This window comes from Stenella coeruleoalba, assembly GCF_951394435.1.
Source record: "Stenella coeruleoalba genome assembly, chromosome: 8".
NCBI lineage: Eukaryota > Metazoa > Chordata > Mammalia > Artiodactyla > Delphinidae > Stenella > Stenella coeruleoalba.
In genome coordinates this window covers 94591636-94606020 of record NC_137154.1, presented here as the reverse complement: position 1 = coordinate 94606020, position 14385 = coordinate 94591636, and the positions used below count along the sequence as shown (strand labels likewise).

The 14385-nt window shown below is 55.1% G+C and overlaps 1 protein-coding gene across 2 annotated transcripts; it reads right to left on the bottom strand.

The window, feature by feature from the left end:
• Positions 1 to 3195: 3195 nt before the first annotated feature.
• Positions 3196 to 13171, bottom strand: CXCR5 (C-X-C motif chemokine receptor 5; the record flags this gene model as incomplete). 2 transcript variants are annotated; one of them, XM_079930243.1, is made up of 2 exons in its annotated part: positions 3196 to 4380; positions 13115 to 13171. In XM_079930243.1, 2 exons carry the CDS (start codon positions 13169 to 13171, stop codon positions 3313 to 3315), a joined length of 1125 nt encoding a protein of 374 aa, XP_079786369.1. In that variant the 3' UTR covers positions 3196 to 3312. The 2 variants fall into 2 exon arrangements, with proteins under 2 accessions (XP_079786369.1, XP_079786370.1); XM_079930244.1 differs by having other exon boundaries at positions 3196 to 4374.
• Between the last annotated feature and the right edge of the window lie 1214 nt (positions 13172 to 14385).

The window sequence follows — 14385 nt, the reverse complement described above, 5'->3', positions numbered from 1 at the left end:
CCAACCTGCAGGCGGCTGGCCAGGTGGGCAGGCGCCAGCCGTAGCTGTAAATAGAGCGCTGCGCTTTTGTGCCGGTTTGTGTGTGTGCTGTATTTCTGTGTTTTGATAGAAGTCACACAAAAAAAGGATAAAAGAAACCCTTCCCCCCTTTTTCAAATGATTGCCCCTTCCATTCCCCTGGACCCAGGGGCACGCAGTCTGACACACCTGCCCGCTGTGGCAGTGTCTCTGGGTCAATAAAGGATACCATTCCGGTCCCGTCCCCCAGTGGTGAAATGACGTAGCTACACCCACACCTAAACTGAGGTCAGACCACCTAGGCGTCCACCTGGTGAGCCCCAGCAGGGCTGAGACCCCCCAGGGCGGCAGCCTGTCTGCTGCTGAGTGATTCAGGAGAACGCGTGCATGTGCACGTGTGTTTGCCCCACAGAGGTGACACGGGGCCCTGGCTTCCTAGCTGTGGATGTCTGGTGTCCCCTGCTGCTACATCTTAGCCAGAACTTGAAGTCCTTGGTCCCCAGTCCGGGATGAAGGCAAGGAGGACGAGGCGGAGACTGTGTGGCCCCCTCGTGTGGAGCCGTGGAGGGGTGGCCTGGGGAGCCGAATGGTCCTTTGCCCGCTGCAGTGGCTCCGGGCCAGGTAGCCCCCAGGGCCATGACTCTTCCAGAGGCTACCACTTACTTCTTATCACCAAAGGAGGAAAGGAAAAGGGTTTGGCCGAGTCGGTCCGTCTCCCTCCAGCCTCCACCCGCTGAGGATGGAATAGAGAGAGTGTTGGATTCCGAGCAGGAGGGCGTCTTCCCGCTTCTCTCTGCCTGGCCGATCGCTGGCAAGGTCCCTCTGCCCAGAGCTCAGGGCTCTGTGCCCACCCAGGCGCAGCCACTGCCTTCCCCTCAGCCCCCGGCTCTTTCCCATACGAGCTCCCCACCCGCCTCTGGTCAGAGCTGAAGCCATACACGATTGGGTGTTTTGCCCCCCTCAGCCCCAGGAGTAAAACACTTCTCCTTTTCTCACTTCCTTTCCTGCCTTGTGAGGTGGCAGGGCAGCTACCTGGCTGAGGCCTTTTGTACCCCACCTCCAGGGCCAAGGGCCATTTCTAGACAAGGTGTCTTCTGCCGTGGCCCCGTCCCCAGCCTTCCTGACCTGAGGGCCTGGTCTCCCATTGGCAGCTGTGATACAAAGGGAATTTGTCCCCAGTTCTCCCAGTCTGGTGCTGTCCTCAGTACCCCGGTCAGCCAGGTCAAGTGCTTCCTCCGGGGCTGGCTGCGAGCTCCTGCCTCCCCCAGCCCCTCCCAGGGGCCAGGGCCTGGTCCCCCGTGTTCAGGGGCCACCTGTCCTCAGTCCCGCCAGACACGTTCCCACCCTGTCTCAACCCGGGCTTCGTGCCCTTGAGTCCCCCACCCATGACCCAATACTCCCAAACCGACTCTTAAGTGTTTCCTGCGCAGAGGAGAGACGGGTCAGACTGAAAAGGGCCCGATGCCCTCCCCCTCCCCCGCTCCTCCCACCTCTGCCACCAGACTAGCTTTCCAAGGTGAATTCCACAGGCCAGCTACTTCCCTCCATCCATGGCCACACCCCCAGCCATTTTGTACCATTATATAAATATATATATAAATATAAATATATAAATACAATATGTGAAGACATCTTCTTGGTTTTTATTTTGAAACAATTTTTAGGCTTGTTCCGGGGGTCTCTGTGCTGCCTGTACTGTATTGACCTGTTTTATAGGTGCCTTTTTATTAAAAAGAGAAAATTAAAAATCCAGTTTCTTGCTGTCTTGCTTCTGTGTCTGGCTCCTCCGCTGCCCAGCTTACTATTGGGTGCTGGGACGAAAAAGGGGCCCCAGGGATTCCCTGGTGTTCCACGGTGAAGACCTAGTCCCTTGGGTCACAGCTCTGATCTCCCCTGCGGGGGCCTCTTAGGGACCTGGGCTGACTGGCTTGAGTGGGCCTGGGCAACCGACGTGCGCCCTCAGCAGCTGCAGGGGTCCCTGGTGTCCCATTCTAGGCAGACCAGAGGCTGGGGAGGAGGCAGGGAGAGCCCTCCCCGGGCAGGGGGCAGGCAGGCGCGGAGCAGCTTCCTCTGGTTCCATCTGAGTAGTATCCTCTCGGGGCAGGGCCCAGCTTCCTGGAGCCCGGGGACTTCCCTGCCTAGGCCTGCTTGTCACACTGCCCAGCCCAAGGGGATGCCTCGCGGCTCTTGCTGCGGCCCAGAGAGATGGCCTGGCCTGCAGGCAGGGGGCTGGATGAGATGACCCCCAGGGACCCCTTAGGTCTCTTTCCTCGGGAGGTCTCCATCTCTGCTCCGCGGTCAGATTCTCTCTGTGGCTCCAGGAGTTTCTCCTGGCTGTGTAGTTTGCGGGGAGAGGGGAAGGGAAGAACGCATCTGTCCCCTTCCGCATCGGTGCCCAGACCCACCAGGGCCCTGGACCCTGCTGTCCTTGGCCTGCCCTGGGAGCTTTCCACCCTGGGCAGAGAAGACAGCTGGCTTTGGTTAATACTTGTTCATCCTTGGAGCTGGGGAAGGAGAATCTTTCCTTTCCTTGGTTGGGCTCCTCTCTGCTGACCTTAGTCCTTCTCTAGGATGCTGGCTGGTCTCTGAGGGCACCTGGAGTCTGCCTCAGGCTGCAGACCTCCCAGGGCCCAGTGACATGGGGCTGGCCCGGCGCCATTTTGGTCAGAGCCAGGGGCAGCCACCTGGACCGGGTCATCCTGAGCTTCCTGCTTGGTCAAGATGCTGCAGGGCTGGTGACCTGAAAGAATGTCTGTGCTTAGTAGGCACTGAGACATGTTAAGGCCCCGCTCTGCTGCCAGCTGGCCTTTCCTCAGCCTTAACCTCCATCCATGCCCTGGTGCTCAGCTGCTTGTTACTTTTGGCAGGTGAGGTGGGAGGAGAGGTGGGTGGTTGTGGAGGTCGGTGGTCCATAAGATGATGGAGTACGTTCTGGAAGGGGAATGACTTTCCCTATCGACGGGGGCAGAAGGAAAATTTCTTTCTTGAGCTTTGGATGGTTAGGATGAGAGAAGGTAAGTGTGGTCCTCTCAGCCCAAAGTGATGCAGACGAGCACAGGTATCCTTTGCTTTGCCCTTGGCTGCTTTCCCCTCCCTGGACCCCAGCCTAGACCCGGGGCTGGGAGAAGAGCTGGCGGGGTTGTCCTGGAAAGAGGGGTTGGTTCCTCCAGCTGCCCCATATGAGGACACTGGCCAAGGCGAGCTCTTAGGATCCCAGATCCTGTTGGAAGGAGTTCGAGCATCACTGCCTGCCCCAAGGAAAGCAGAAACAAGGGGGTGGGGGGTGGCTAGGACCTAGAAGGTGGTGAGGGAGGTGGCATTCTCTGACTCCGAGAGGCTGCTCTTGCGCCAACTAGGGAAGAACTGGCAAAGAGAGGCAGGGCCGGCACAGCCCAGCTTGGTCAGAAGCCGCGACAGGTCACTGCGGAACTTCACGCCGGCAAACGTGTAGAGCATGGGATTGAGGCAGCAGTGGGCCAGGCCCAGGAACTCACTCATGGTGATGGCCACGGAGAGATAGCCATTGAACTCACAGCTACTGCCCAGGGCTTTCAGCCTCGTCAGGGTGTCCAGGAAGATAACAACGTGGTAGGGTGACCAGCAGAGAAAGAAGACACTTGTCACAAGGATGGCCACCCTGACCGCCTTCTGCCGCTGAGGACGCCGCTGGGCCTGGCACAGCCTGTGCACCACCCCGACATAGCACCAGGTCATCACCAGCATCGGCAGCAGGAATCCTCCGATGTGATAGAGAAAGCGGGAGGCGAACCAGGCGTTGGTTTCGGCCTGGTTCTCCTGGGGGAAGGTGCAGTGTGGCAGAGAGTCGTTGTAATGGGGTTGACTGACCTTGGCGAAAAGGATCTCTGGTAAGGCAAAGAAGACGCCCGCCAGCCAGATGGTTGCACAGGTGATGTGGATGGAGAGGAGGCGGCGGTGGCGGTAGGCGTGGACGGCGTGGACGATGGCCAGGTAGCGGTCCACAGCGATGCAGGCCAGGAGCAGGCTGCTGCAGTAGAAGTTGATCTTGTGCAGAGAAATCACGGTTTTGCAGAGGAAGCTGCCCAGGACCCAGCCCACGGAGCCCTCGGCCACAGCAAAGGGCAGGATGAAGACCAGCAGGAGGTCGGCCACCGCCAGGTGGAACAGGAAGGTCTCGGTTGAGCTGCGCGTTTGCCGGTGCCGCTCCAGGATGACCAGCACCAGGATGTTGCCCATCATACCCAGGAGGAAGATGAGGCCATAGGCCACAGGCACGAACACGGCCTTGAAGGAGGTCAGCAGGGGCCCCTCAGCTGTGGAGCAGAGGTGATTTTCCATTGTGTGGGTCTCCGTACTGTCATTGTAGCTGCCTAATTCCTTGTACTGCAAGGGCAAGGAGACAGGAGGGTGGGAACTGAGAACCAGTCTTTCCTCTCAGAGAGGGACCCAGACCCCCTGGTAGAGTAATCCTATCCCCCCAGGCTAACTGCTTTTGTCCCTGCACTCCCAGTCTGCCCACGGACCAAATCCCAGTTTCCCTTTGTGTTCCTCAAACAAATCCCGTTGTCTTTTCCAACTTCAGTTTTCGTCTGTAAACATCCCTCACTGGGTAGTGACAAAGATGAAAGGAGATATATGGTGTGGATGTGCTTCATAAACTCTGAAGGGCTGGGCACCTGTAAGTCGTTTCTCATTTGCGAGGCCTCAGGTGTGGAAGGATGCAGCTGCAGGGGCTGGAATCAGGGCTTCCATTTGGGGGAATGGATCTGGTTAGGACAAAGAGCCATCTCTTCCGATTCTGAACAGAACAGAGGGCACTCAGACCTAGGATCCTGCTGAAGGGGTGGATGCTGGTATGGCCTGCTGGCTTGCTCTCAGTCTGTCCCCTCGTTCCTTCATTATATCTGAAATTGTAGTAAGAGCCTCTTTTTTGTTTAATCGGCACAGCAAGCCCAAGGCATGTGATACTCCGGTTTCACCCATGTCTCGCCAGAGATCGGGTCTGCTTGAACCCACGCTGATGTAACTCCCACCACGACACAGCACTGCCTGGCTGCCCTGCCTGCTACTCCCTGTCACCAGCAAACGCCTCACTCTGCTCCCTTCTCCGCGAGGGGAGGGGGAGGGGGGAGGGGGGAGGGGGGAGGGGGAGGCTTCCAAGTGAAGGGGATGTGCCCACTCTGTCTCCGGAAGCTCACTCCTCCCTTGCCTCCCTCTCCCTCCCCCAGCCCTCCCCACCCCAGCACTCAGGTTGTTTACCCAGCTAACCGCAAAGGAAGGCAGGGCGCCTGTTTTCATACCTTTCACTCACAGCTGCCCCCCTGCACCTGCTCCTCACCTCCCAGCTCTGTTCTTCCCACACCCTCCCCTAACCATACACCTCTCCACAGCATTTCAAGACCAATTATAACCAGCTTATGTGGCTTCAGAAAGGCACTTCTGGAAACGATGAGCCCCAGGGAGAGAGAGGATGGGAGAGGGTACCGGGCACCCAGGCTCAGGGTGGTCCCACCCTGCCCTCCTTCCTGGAGAGCGAGGGTCCCACACAAGCAGGGGGTGGTTGTACTGTTACCCAGGGCCCCAGCTGTGGGTCATACACTTCTTCTCCATGGTGGGAAGACCCATTCCCCAACCTGGGCCTTTCCTTCCGGTTCCTGAGAGAAGCGGGTGGGAGGATACATTTGTGCCGTGGCAGAGTCATAGGCTGGCCCGACCCCAGCATCCCTCTGCCATAGCCCAAGTGTAGCCCTTCTTCACCCTAATGCTCAGGACTACTGTCTCCCCATGGGTCCCGTTCTCACTGACTTCTCCACTCTTATCCACCTCCTGCACAGAGGACAGGATGAGTTTTTCAACCCACGAATACCATCACATCAGTGTCCTGCTTAAAATCTTTTACTGGTTCCCTGTTACCTCTAAGCAGTGGTTTTCTTTTCTTTTTGTCTTTATCTTTTTTTTTTCAGTTTCATAGAATTAAAAAAAATTATCGCAGTAGAGTTGATTTAAAATGTTGTGTTAGTCATATTTAAAAGCAAAGCCAGTTATAAGGAAAAGTCATGTTTGGGATCAAGTTCGTCAATAGAAGATTGGAGGAAGCCAACCTCAGGGCATTCACACAGCAGAATACAATGCAGTGCTCAAAAAGAAGTGAGGTTTACCTGCGCGTTCTCTTAGGAAGAGATGTTTCCCATACATTACTAAATTTCAGAACTAATTGTGAGGCCTCCCATACAGCATAAGTCCATGAACTTTCTTTGCAGGTTTTACTGGGGTTGGGGGGGCGCGGTGGGAAGGGAGGGAGCCTCTGGTCCTCCCGTCTTTAAACCAGACACCCTTGTCTCATGTGGTGTTTCACACATATGCTTTTGTTTATGAAAATGGTTCTGCTTTCACTGGAAGACCATGGACTTGCAGGGTGAGGTCTAAACTCCTCTACTGGGCCTTTACATGTTTGCAAACTGTATATTCCCCTGACCTTTCAAACCTTCTCTTCCACTTTATCACTTTATCCCTCTCCTTCAGGTTCATCGTTCTCCTGGCTGCCTGCCCCCGTCACGCTGATACAATCCTGTCTCTAAAACTCTTCCTTTCGCCCAGCAGTCCTTTCTTCCCAAGTCTGCCTATTGCTATGCTTCCTTCAAGGCCCCACTCAATCCCACCTTCCTATGTCCTTCCTAACTCTTCTGCTTGGAATTACATTCTCTCTTCTTCCATCACGTGTGCCTTTATTACCTCACTCAGGGTTGGGATGTCGGTGGCCTCATTGGATGGTGAGCTCCCGGGGGAGCTTACAAGGCCATGTGTTTTACACATGCCAGACATGATGCAGATGTGTGCTGCACCGCTTGGAGAGCAGTTTCCCAGATAAGGCCAGGGGACCTCGTATTCTGGGACTCTGGGCAAGTTCCTCCCTGTGCCTCAGCAGACTCAGACACTCCTTCCCACCCTTCTTCAGTTTTTGCCTCTTCCCAATGCTCTTGACAGCCTAGAGCCTATCTTGGGTTCTCTAACCATATTGGGAGTTATTTCCAACATCGTCATTGAATACAACCATTTGATTCATCCTGGAATTCAGCAGGAGTTAAACGGGAAGGCAGTGAGATGAGCTGTTTTCATGCAGAGCAAAGCAATTGAGACAGAAGGAGAAGAGATGCAGGGTTTGGTGCAGTCAGCGGGGCTGGACTCCATCTACCTTGTGGTGGGAGCCTGGCCCTCCCACTGCCCAGCAGAGGGCTTAGGTGCAGCCAGCCTGTCTGGTCCAGAACCACTCAAGTCCTGCCCTCTAGAGCATTCCTGTTGAAGGGTTTGCTGCTCATCTAAAGTCAACACAGTGAGACAAGTCCCTAGGAGCCCAGAGCCCCCGTCTCCTGAGAACCCAGGTTTCGAGGAGGGTTGGGAGTGGGGGACTGTCTTTCCCTTCTTGCCAAGAGGTCATGGTTCGGCAGAGCGCTCAGGCAGAGAGGAGAAGACAGAGGAAGCTGGTGTGAGGAGGGCTGAGAGATGGCGCTGCCTCTCAGCAGGAGGTGTCAAACAGACATCCTGGGGCCTCAGGAGTGGCACGTGTTAAAGCCACTTCCCACGGCCAGGGGATCCCGCACACCCGCCCTTCCTCAGATCATGGAGGTAGGTCATGGAGCAAGATCAGCTCTGGCCCAGTGGGAAGTTAGGAATCAGGAATCCTGAATGCTGCGGGGAGTGGGCGCGGAAGGGAGCCCCCCAAGACTCACACCCAGGGGGAGCTCAGGTGGGCCATCTGGCCGAGCACTCACTCATCCTTCGCTGGGAGAAGCTGCAGGAAGCCACGGCCCTCAGGCACACACACACTCTGATGGCAGCTTGACCCCGTATAGACTCAGACATGTGACTGCTGGGGCCACGACAGCATGCGGCATAAGCAGGTACCCAGTGGACAGTAGCCTAACAGAGGCCAGGGACCCAGGCCTCAAAGAAAGCAAGAAAACACGATGACTGGGGTGAAGCTGTGCAGAGGGCAGGAGTGGGGACTAGAACATTCTGTGTCCTGGTATTGAGGTGCCAGGAGAAGGGAGGATGGAGAGAGAGATCAAAGTGCTTGGAATTACAAAGATTACTCTTCCTACCCCCACTCCACCCCTCTGCCCCTCCCTTCTTTCCTTCCTCAGGAGCCTCTGTAGGACCCAGGCCCCTCCCTGGATAATTAAGTCCTCCAAGCCCCATCTGACTTCAAATAATGAGGCTGTCTCACTGCCCTGCAGTGGCCGGTGTGAAGCTCAGCAAACGTTTGCAGATGGGGCTCTGTGTCAGCAGGTGGGCAGAGGGTGTCTAGGACCTTCCTCAGGGGTCTGTCCTGGATCCTCTCCTCTTTTTCACTCTCAACCCTGTCTTGGGTGATACGGCTGCGGGAGGCTTTCAGACAGTGCAGAGTTCTCTACAACCTGGAACTACAGGCCCAAACTGACCAGATGGAATTGGTAAAGAAAAATGTAGAGACCTAGATGGGGTTTAAAACTTCAACTCTTCAGGGACAGGTTGGAGAAGACCTGACTTAACAACTGTTTATGAGAAAAAGACCTGAGAGCTTGTTGACTGCAATCTTCAGATGAGTCAACAGGGTGGCGTGGCTGCCAGCAGGGCTTTGTTGCCTTATCTAGGTGAACAGAAACCTGTAGGTGGGCACCTGACACCAACCCAGTTTGTTTGGGCTGGACAAGGGTGATCAGTTCTTAAGGGGTCTGGAAATCCCCACCCTGGGGGGAAGTTTCCAGGTCCCGGGCTGTGGTGTCCAGGAAAGAGAAGACTTGAGTCCAGGAGAGCTGGCCCCTTCGAGGACTGGAAAGAGCTCCCATGGCGAGAAGGCAGGATGGGCTTATTGTGTGAGGTCCTAGTGGGTAGAGCAGGAGAAATGGGCAGAGGTTGGGATTGGGGGTGTTTCAGTCAAAGGAGAAAGAACCTTCTAACAGGCAGAACTGTCGAACCATAGGTTGGGGCCCTTGGGAGGAAGAGGAATGTTTGAGGCCAAGTGTGTGGGAAGGGATTCCTGCTCTGGAAAGGAAGCTGGGCCCTGCCCTCAGATGCCCCTTGCTCACAGCTCCTAGATGCTCCGAGTCTCTGGCTGTCATGCCCTGCCCTGCGCTGTTCTGGTTCTCAGTGTCACCTTCATCTAGCTCAGCACCTGGGTGGGAGCCGTTGCTTCTCCAGCCTGTCTGTCCTGCACTGAGCGAATGGCCCAGCCTGACTTGCTTCTCAGCCCCCAGGAGGGAGGCAGGGCTGCTGAGTGCTTGACTCATCCAGGCCCAACTCCAGGGCTCCAGGGGCCTGAGTCATACTCGCTGCAAGAGGCGTCTACACACAGACGCGGTTCATCACTCTGGCTATAGGGGACACACACAGGCTCCGTCTCCTTTTATGTCTCTGGCTGGATATTCCTAACCCAGAGACAGGAGTCGTGAGTAGGACCAGCCAGGGCGTCTCTCATTCCAGCTTTCTGTGGCTTGAGGGGTGCGGGGGTCTGGAAGAAGGAGGCTGGGCTGAGGGGTGAGGGCGGAGGACTTTATCCCTTCCCCACTCTTCCTTTAGAGGGCCCACACCCCCTAAAGACCATCTGAGACTCTGGCTGGCCATTTGTCACATCTCCCCCCTCTCCCCGCCCCCACCCCTCAGGAGCGAGCCCGCCAGGCTCCTCTTCCATCTCCAACCCAAGTGTTTTGGCCATTAGGAACTACTGTGGGTGTGGTTCTGGGGGGAGACTTTAAGCTACCCCTACCTCTGCACTGAGTCTTTAGGTTTCAAGGGGTCCCCCTTGGCACCCCAGATCAATTTGCACTTTGGGGACAGAGCCACGCAGTCCGAGGGACAGGTAGACAGGTCTCTTAGGTGTGTTCGGTAACCTCCTGAAGCCATCTCCCGGGTCAGTACTGATTTGAAATATTTTGTCCCATCGTTCCTGAAAGAATACACATTCTTGTGTCCTGATTCTCAGTCCCAAATTCATGGTCACTTTTTCTGCCATTGTGCCAGAGGAGTGGTTCAGCCACAGTCTGTGTCCTCACTGAAGGCAAGAATTCCTGATGGAGACTGTGGTCTCTGTGCCTGAGCCCAGACTTGCCCCAACACTGACCCCTCCCCAGGCTAGCCCTGGGTCTCTCCCTCATCTCTGACCCTTCCAATCACCCCCAGTTGGGGCTTCTTCCACTGGGGTTCCTCTGGGACTTTTGACCTGGTTTGGGAGGGGGTGAGCCTCCCTTCCCCCAAGGTAAACCCCAGAAACAGCCTGAGCTGGTTTTGGTTCCTCTTCTTCACACCTCCTTGATGAAATGGGACAGTGCATATGAATGGCCTTCCCGTCCTGTGATGCGCTGAAGTCATAGTCTGTGGGGGGTCATCCCTGGGGAAGGGTCAGGGGAAGCCAGGCCCTGGGGCCGGACCACCTTCACCCTGCTCTATAGCAGCTTCTCCTCCTGGCTGGTGTACCGGGTGGGGCTGGAGGTGCAGTTTATGACCGACCGCTGTAGGTACCCCAGGTCCTAGGTCTGTCAAGAGGAGGCGGCATGCATTCAGATCCAGGTTCCTATGGACAGAGGCTTTTCTAGGTCTGCCTAGATCTGCCTTCCCAGCAGGATGGGTCCCTGGAGTGCCCACCCCAGGGACCTGGCTCCTAGTTTCTGGTACTTAGCCGTCTAGAGTTTTTCTGTTTGGATCCACCGTTCATGGGAATTAGCAACCTATCTCAAGAAAATGGACATTTTGAACAGTTGATCTTAGAATGCAAGAGGAGGGAGGGAAGATAGGATGCCCAACACTTGGTTTATGGCCAAGAGCCCCCAGTTCTTAACCCAGCATTGGAGTCTAGAACCCAGTGTTCTAGGACACTGAACTGATACTTGGTTTGGACCAGAAGAGGGAGAGGAATAGGAAGCAAAATAATAGAACTGAGACTAACTCCAGAGAGAAATGGGGAGTTGAGACACTCAGCGGAGCAGCACAAATCAGTACATACTTATTGAGAAGCTACCGCATACAAGACTCTTCTGCCGCCCTGCCACGCCAGGGCCCCTGTGCTGGGAGATACCATCAGGGAGACTGTCAAAACTGCTCGAGGTCCTGCTGTGAGTGGCGGGGCGGGTGGAGAGAGAGGGTCTGGACTTCTGAGGGGGCAACAGCCCTGGAGAGAGAGTGTATGGGAGGTGAGTGCAGATGGGATGAGGTGCTGGGGGCTGGCTTGAAGAAAGGTCCAGGGCCCGGATGGTCCTAGGACTCCTGGCTCCTGGCCCGACCCTGATGGAGGGGGTTCAGGCCTGCAGGGATGCCTGGACTGAGACCACTCATTTGAGGCATGACATGAAGTGAGTCACCGCTCCCTCTCCCCGGGCTGCAGGTTTTCTTTGGTATGTGGGACATGCCCGGCTGTACCCCTGCCGCCACCTGTCTCTAGTAGGTCACGCAGTGGAGTGAGGCGTGCAGTTAGGGGAACTCTTGAGGTTTCTCAGAAGCCAGAACCGGCCAGGTCTCGAGTTGGTTACTGTGATATCCAACTGGGTCAGCGCTCGTGGTCAGCTTGAAGCTTCGGGCAGAGGAAGACGCCCGGTAACCTAGTCAGGTGAGGCCAGGGGCCAGGGCGGGGGGCCAGGGTGGGAGCACATTGCCTTGTCAGGGTTGTGGGGTTTTAGTCTGATTGGACTCAGGGCCAGCTTTATGGGCGTGAGACCGGTACCGTCACGCAGGGCCCAGCACTTAGAAGAGCCCCGTGCTTGGTTTAGCGCTCTGCTGTCTCTATCTTGACATTTTTAACAGAGGCCCTGCATGTTCATTTTGCATTGGGTCCCACAAATTAAGCAGCATGTCTGATTAGCCTGATGGTTCTGGCTCTGCTTTTATCGGAGGGTCGGATTTGAGAAGACAGACTTTGGGTACTTATCCCTTCCCCCACCTCCCCATGCTCTGCTTACGCTTCCAAGTCTTGGGATCTGGGCAAGCGAGAGGCAGACTTTTCCAAGCAAGTCTGGGAACACAGCTGGTGGAGTTACAGTATAGACTCCAGCCAGGGGAGCTAGAGGGAGTCGGAGACCATCTCAGGGTGAGTTTAGGGCCAGGAGAGCTGGCAGGTATAGGAGGAAAAGTTTGGACCTTTAGAAAAGGATCCAGCCCAGAATTTAGCTCAGAGAGAAGTTCTTTTCCTAGCAGTGCCCTTGGCCATGGGGGAAAGGGAGTGAAGACTACAAGGAAGTTTCCCTAAGGTCCTTACAAGCAGCCCTCTGCTGCCCTCACACAGGAGCCTTGGGTCTCTGGTTGAGCTGCTCCTTACATACGCCTTCTGGGGACCCAGTAACAGCCAAGCTCTGCTTCACGGGACAGTCTTGGGTGGGTGGCAGACAGTGACGCTGGGGACTATTTTCTTAGCCCACCGAAAAATACCTAATCTCTAGAGAGCCCAGTCCTCTGAGGGAGGCCACAATGTGCTCAGAGACACTTCTAGGATTAACACCGAGTTCTTCCACTAACTTGATACCAGCTTGGCACCCCCTACTTCCTGACCCCAGCCCACTGGGGTCCTCTCCCCTGCTGACCATCTCCTTGGGTTTAGCACATAATCATTGTCTACGAGCTTCTGGTGAGTAATTTTTTTTTCTTCTTGGCTAGCCCAAGAAGTTCCAAGAACAGGCTCTCACCTTCTCTATCCAAGAGAGAATGTCGTGCCCCGATGACAGAATCGTAGAGCAAGAGATGAATAAACATACACTGATTGGTCAACTAGCAATGCCAGCCTCCTGATATTAAGAAAACCTCCAAAGTACTTTCCCATCTACCCCGTATTCCAGCCGTATGAGATGAGGAGAGGACCCCCTACTGAAGAATGGAGAGGCAAAGTGACTTGTTCTAGGTCCTAGAGCATGTCAGGGAGGATGCAGGACCTGAACCCATACTTCCAATCCCCTCTAAATAAAGGACGTCTATTTAAGGCAGCAGCTCTATTTTCCACGGAATGAGAAATCAAACCTTAAAAGGCAGGCGCCGATGGGCCTGTCTAGATTCTGCTGATCCGCAGTGGGAGAGGACTGCATGTCTTTCCCCTCTTCCTTGGGCCCCGGGCGCAGGATATTTAGAATTCCTGGGCGACCATAAGCTACCTGTCCCTACTCACCAGGTCCTCCAGGTTGTAGTTCATGAGGTCCATGTCCAGGGTTAGGGGGTAGTTCATGGTTGTAGCCGTATGTCACCAGACTGGCCACTGCCTGATGTTGAGAGTTTCTCCGCCTGCTGGCTATAGAGAGGTGGCAGCCGTCAGCTGCAAATTTAAACAAATGAACTGTGTGCTGTCTCCTGGGGCTGCGTAGGACCCAAGGCCTGTCTCACAACTCATCATTTTTTTTTTTTTTTCCACTGGGTCTTTTGTGTTTTTTTGAAGAAAGAGGGAAAATCCCCACAGCATCAGTGCTAGTCAAGCATTTCAGCTTCTTTCCCAGCAATAGTTGTCTCAGTTGGGGCTTGTAACTGGTTTAAAGGCTGCCGCTCGCTTCTTCTCCCTGTAACTCCACCAGCCTCCCAACAGGGAGTTGTGCCTTGTAATGAAAACCACCACATTGGTCGGGGGCCCCTGAGGGAAACTCCACATAGAAGGGGAGCAGGAGGTGAGCTCTTCCAGGCCCTCTCCTCCAAGCTGCCTCCAAACCCTCATCTGTCTCTCCACTAGGGCAACCCAGCCCCCAGTGTGCCCAGGGCTGAAAGTCCCTTGTCCTGGGAAAGCCCTCAGTCCGAGGCAGACTGGGATACCCTACTTGCATTATCCTTTTGCCCAGGCAGGGGCAAAACCCCTTCCCTTTCTAGCTCAAGTTCAGAAGAGATAGGTTAGAAGTTTTCAAAGGGAGCAACACTAAAACATTGCTGGAAGACAAAAACAAAATTACCCAAATCACCAAGCACAAAAATATAGTCACAGAAGAGTCATCTTCTGGCTCAAAAATAATGATGTTCTAGCTATAAATTAACTCGGTTGGCACATAAATGGTTAATGTCATAGACTACCCAGCTAGAGTAGATTTTTACATGGGAGGACCCTGAGGCCCAGAGAGGCAGAGTGACGTCCTCAGGACCCACGGCTAGCCAGTGGCAGAGCCAGGACTGAACCCAGGCTTCCTGACTCCATATTCAGTGTTTCCCCTATCCCATCAGGCTGCTACTCTTACAGGCTCAACGGAACCCTTTTCCTTTCCCTCACCTCTGCCCTGTCTGTGGACCCCTACCTTTAAGAAGCTCAATGTAGACACTGATCGACTTCCCCTCCAAGTCTCATCTTCGTGCTTTTCCTTCCAGGAGAGGTCCACAATGATACAAAAACAGCGAGTGCACACACAGAGGCGCCCACACATGATGGGCTCTTTCCCTGCCCCACCTCATCCTCCCCTGCCTGCCAAA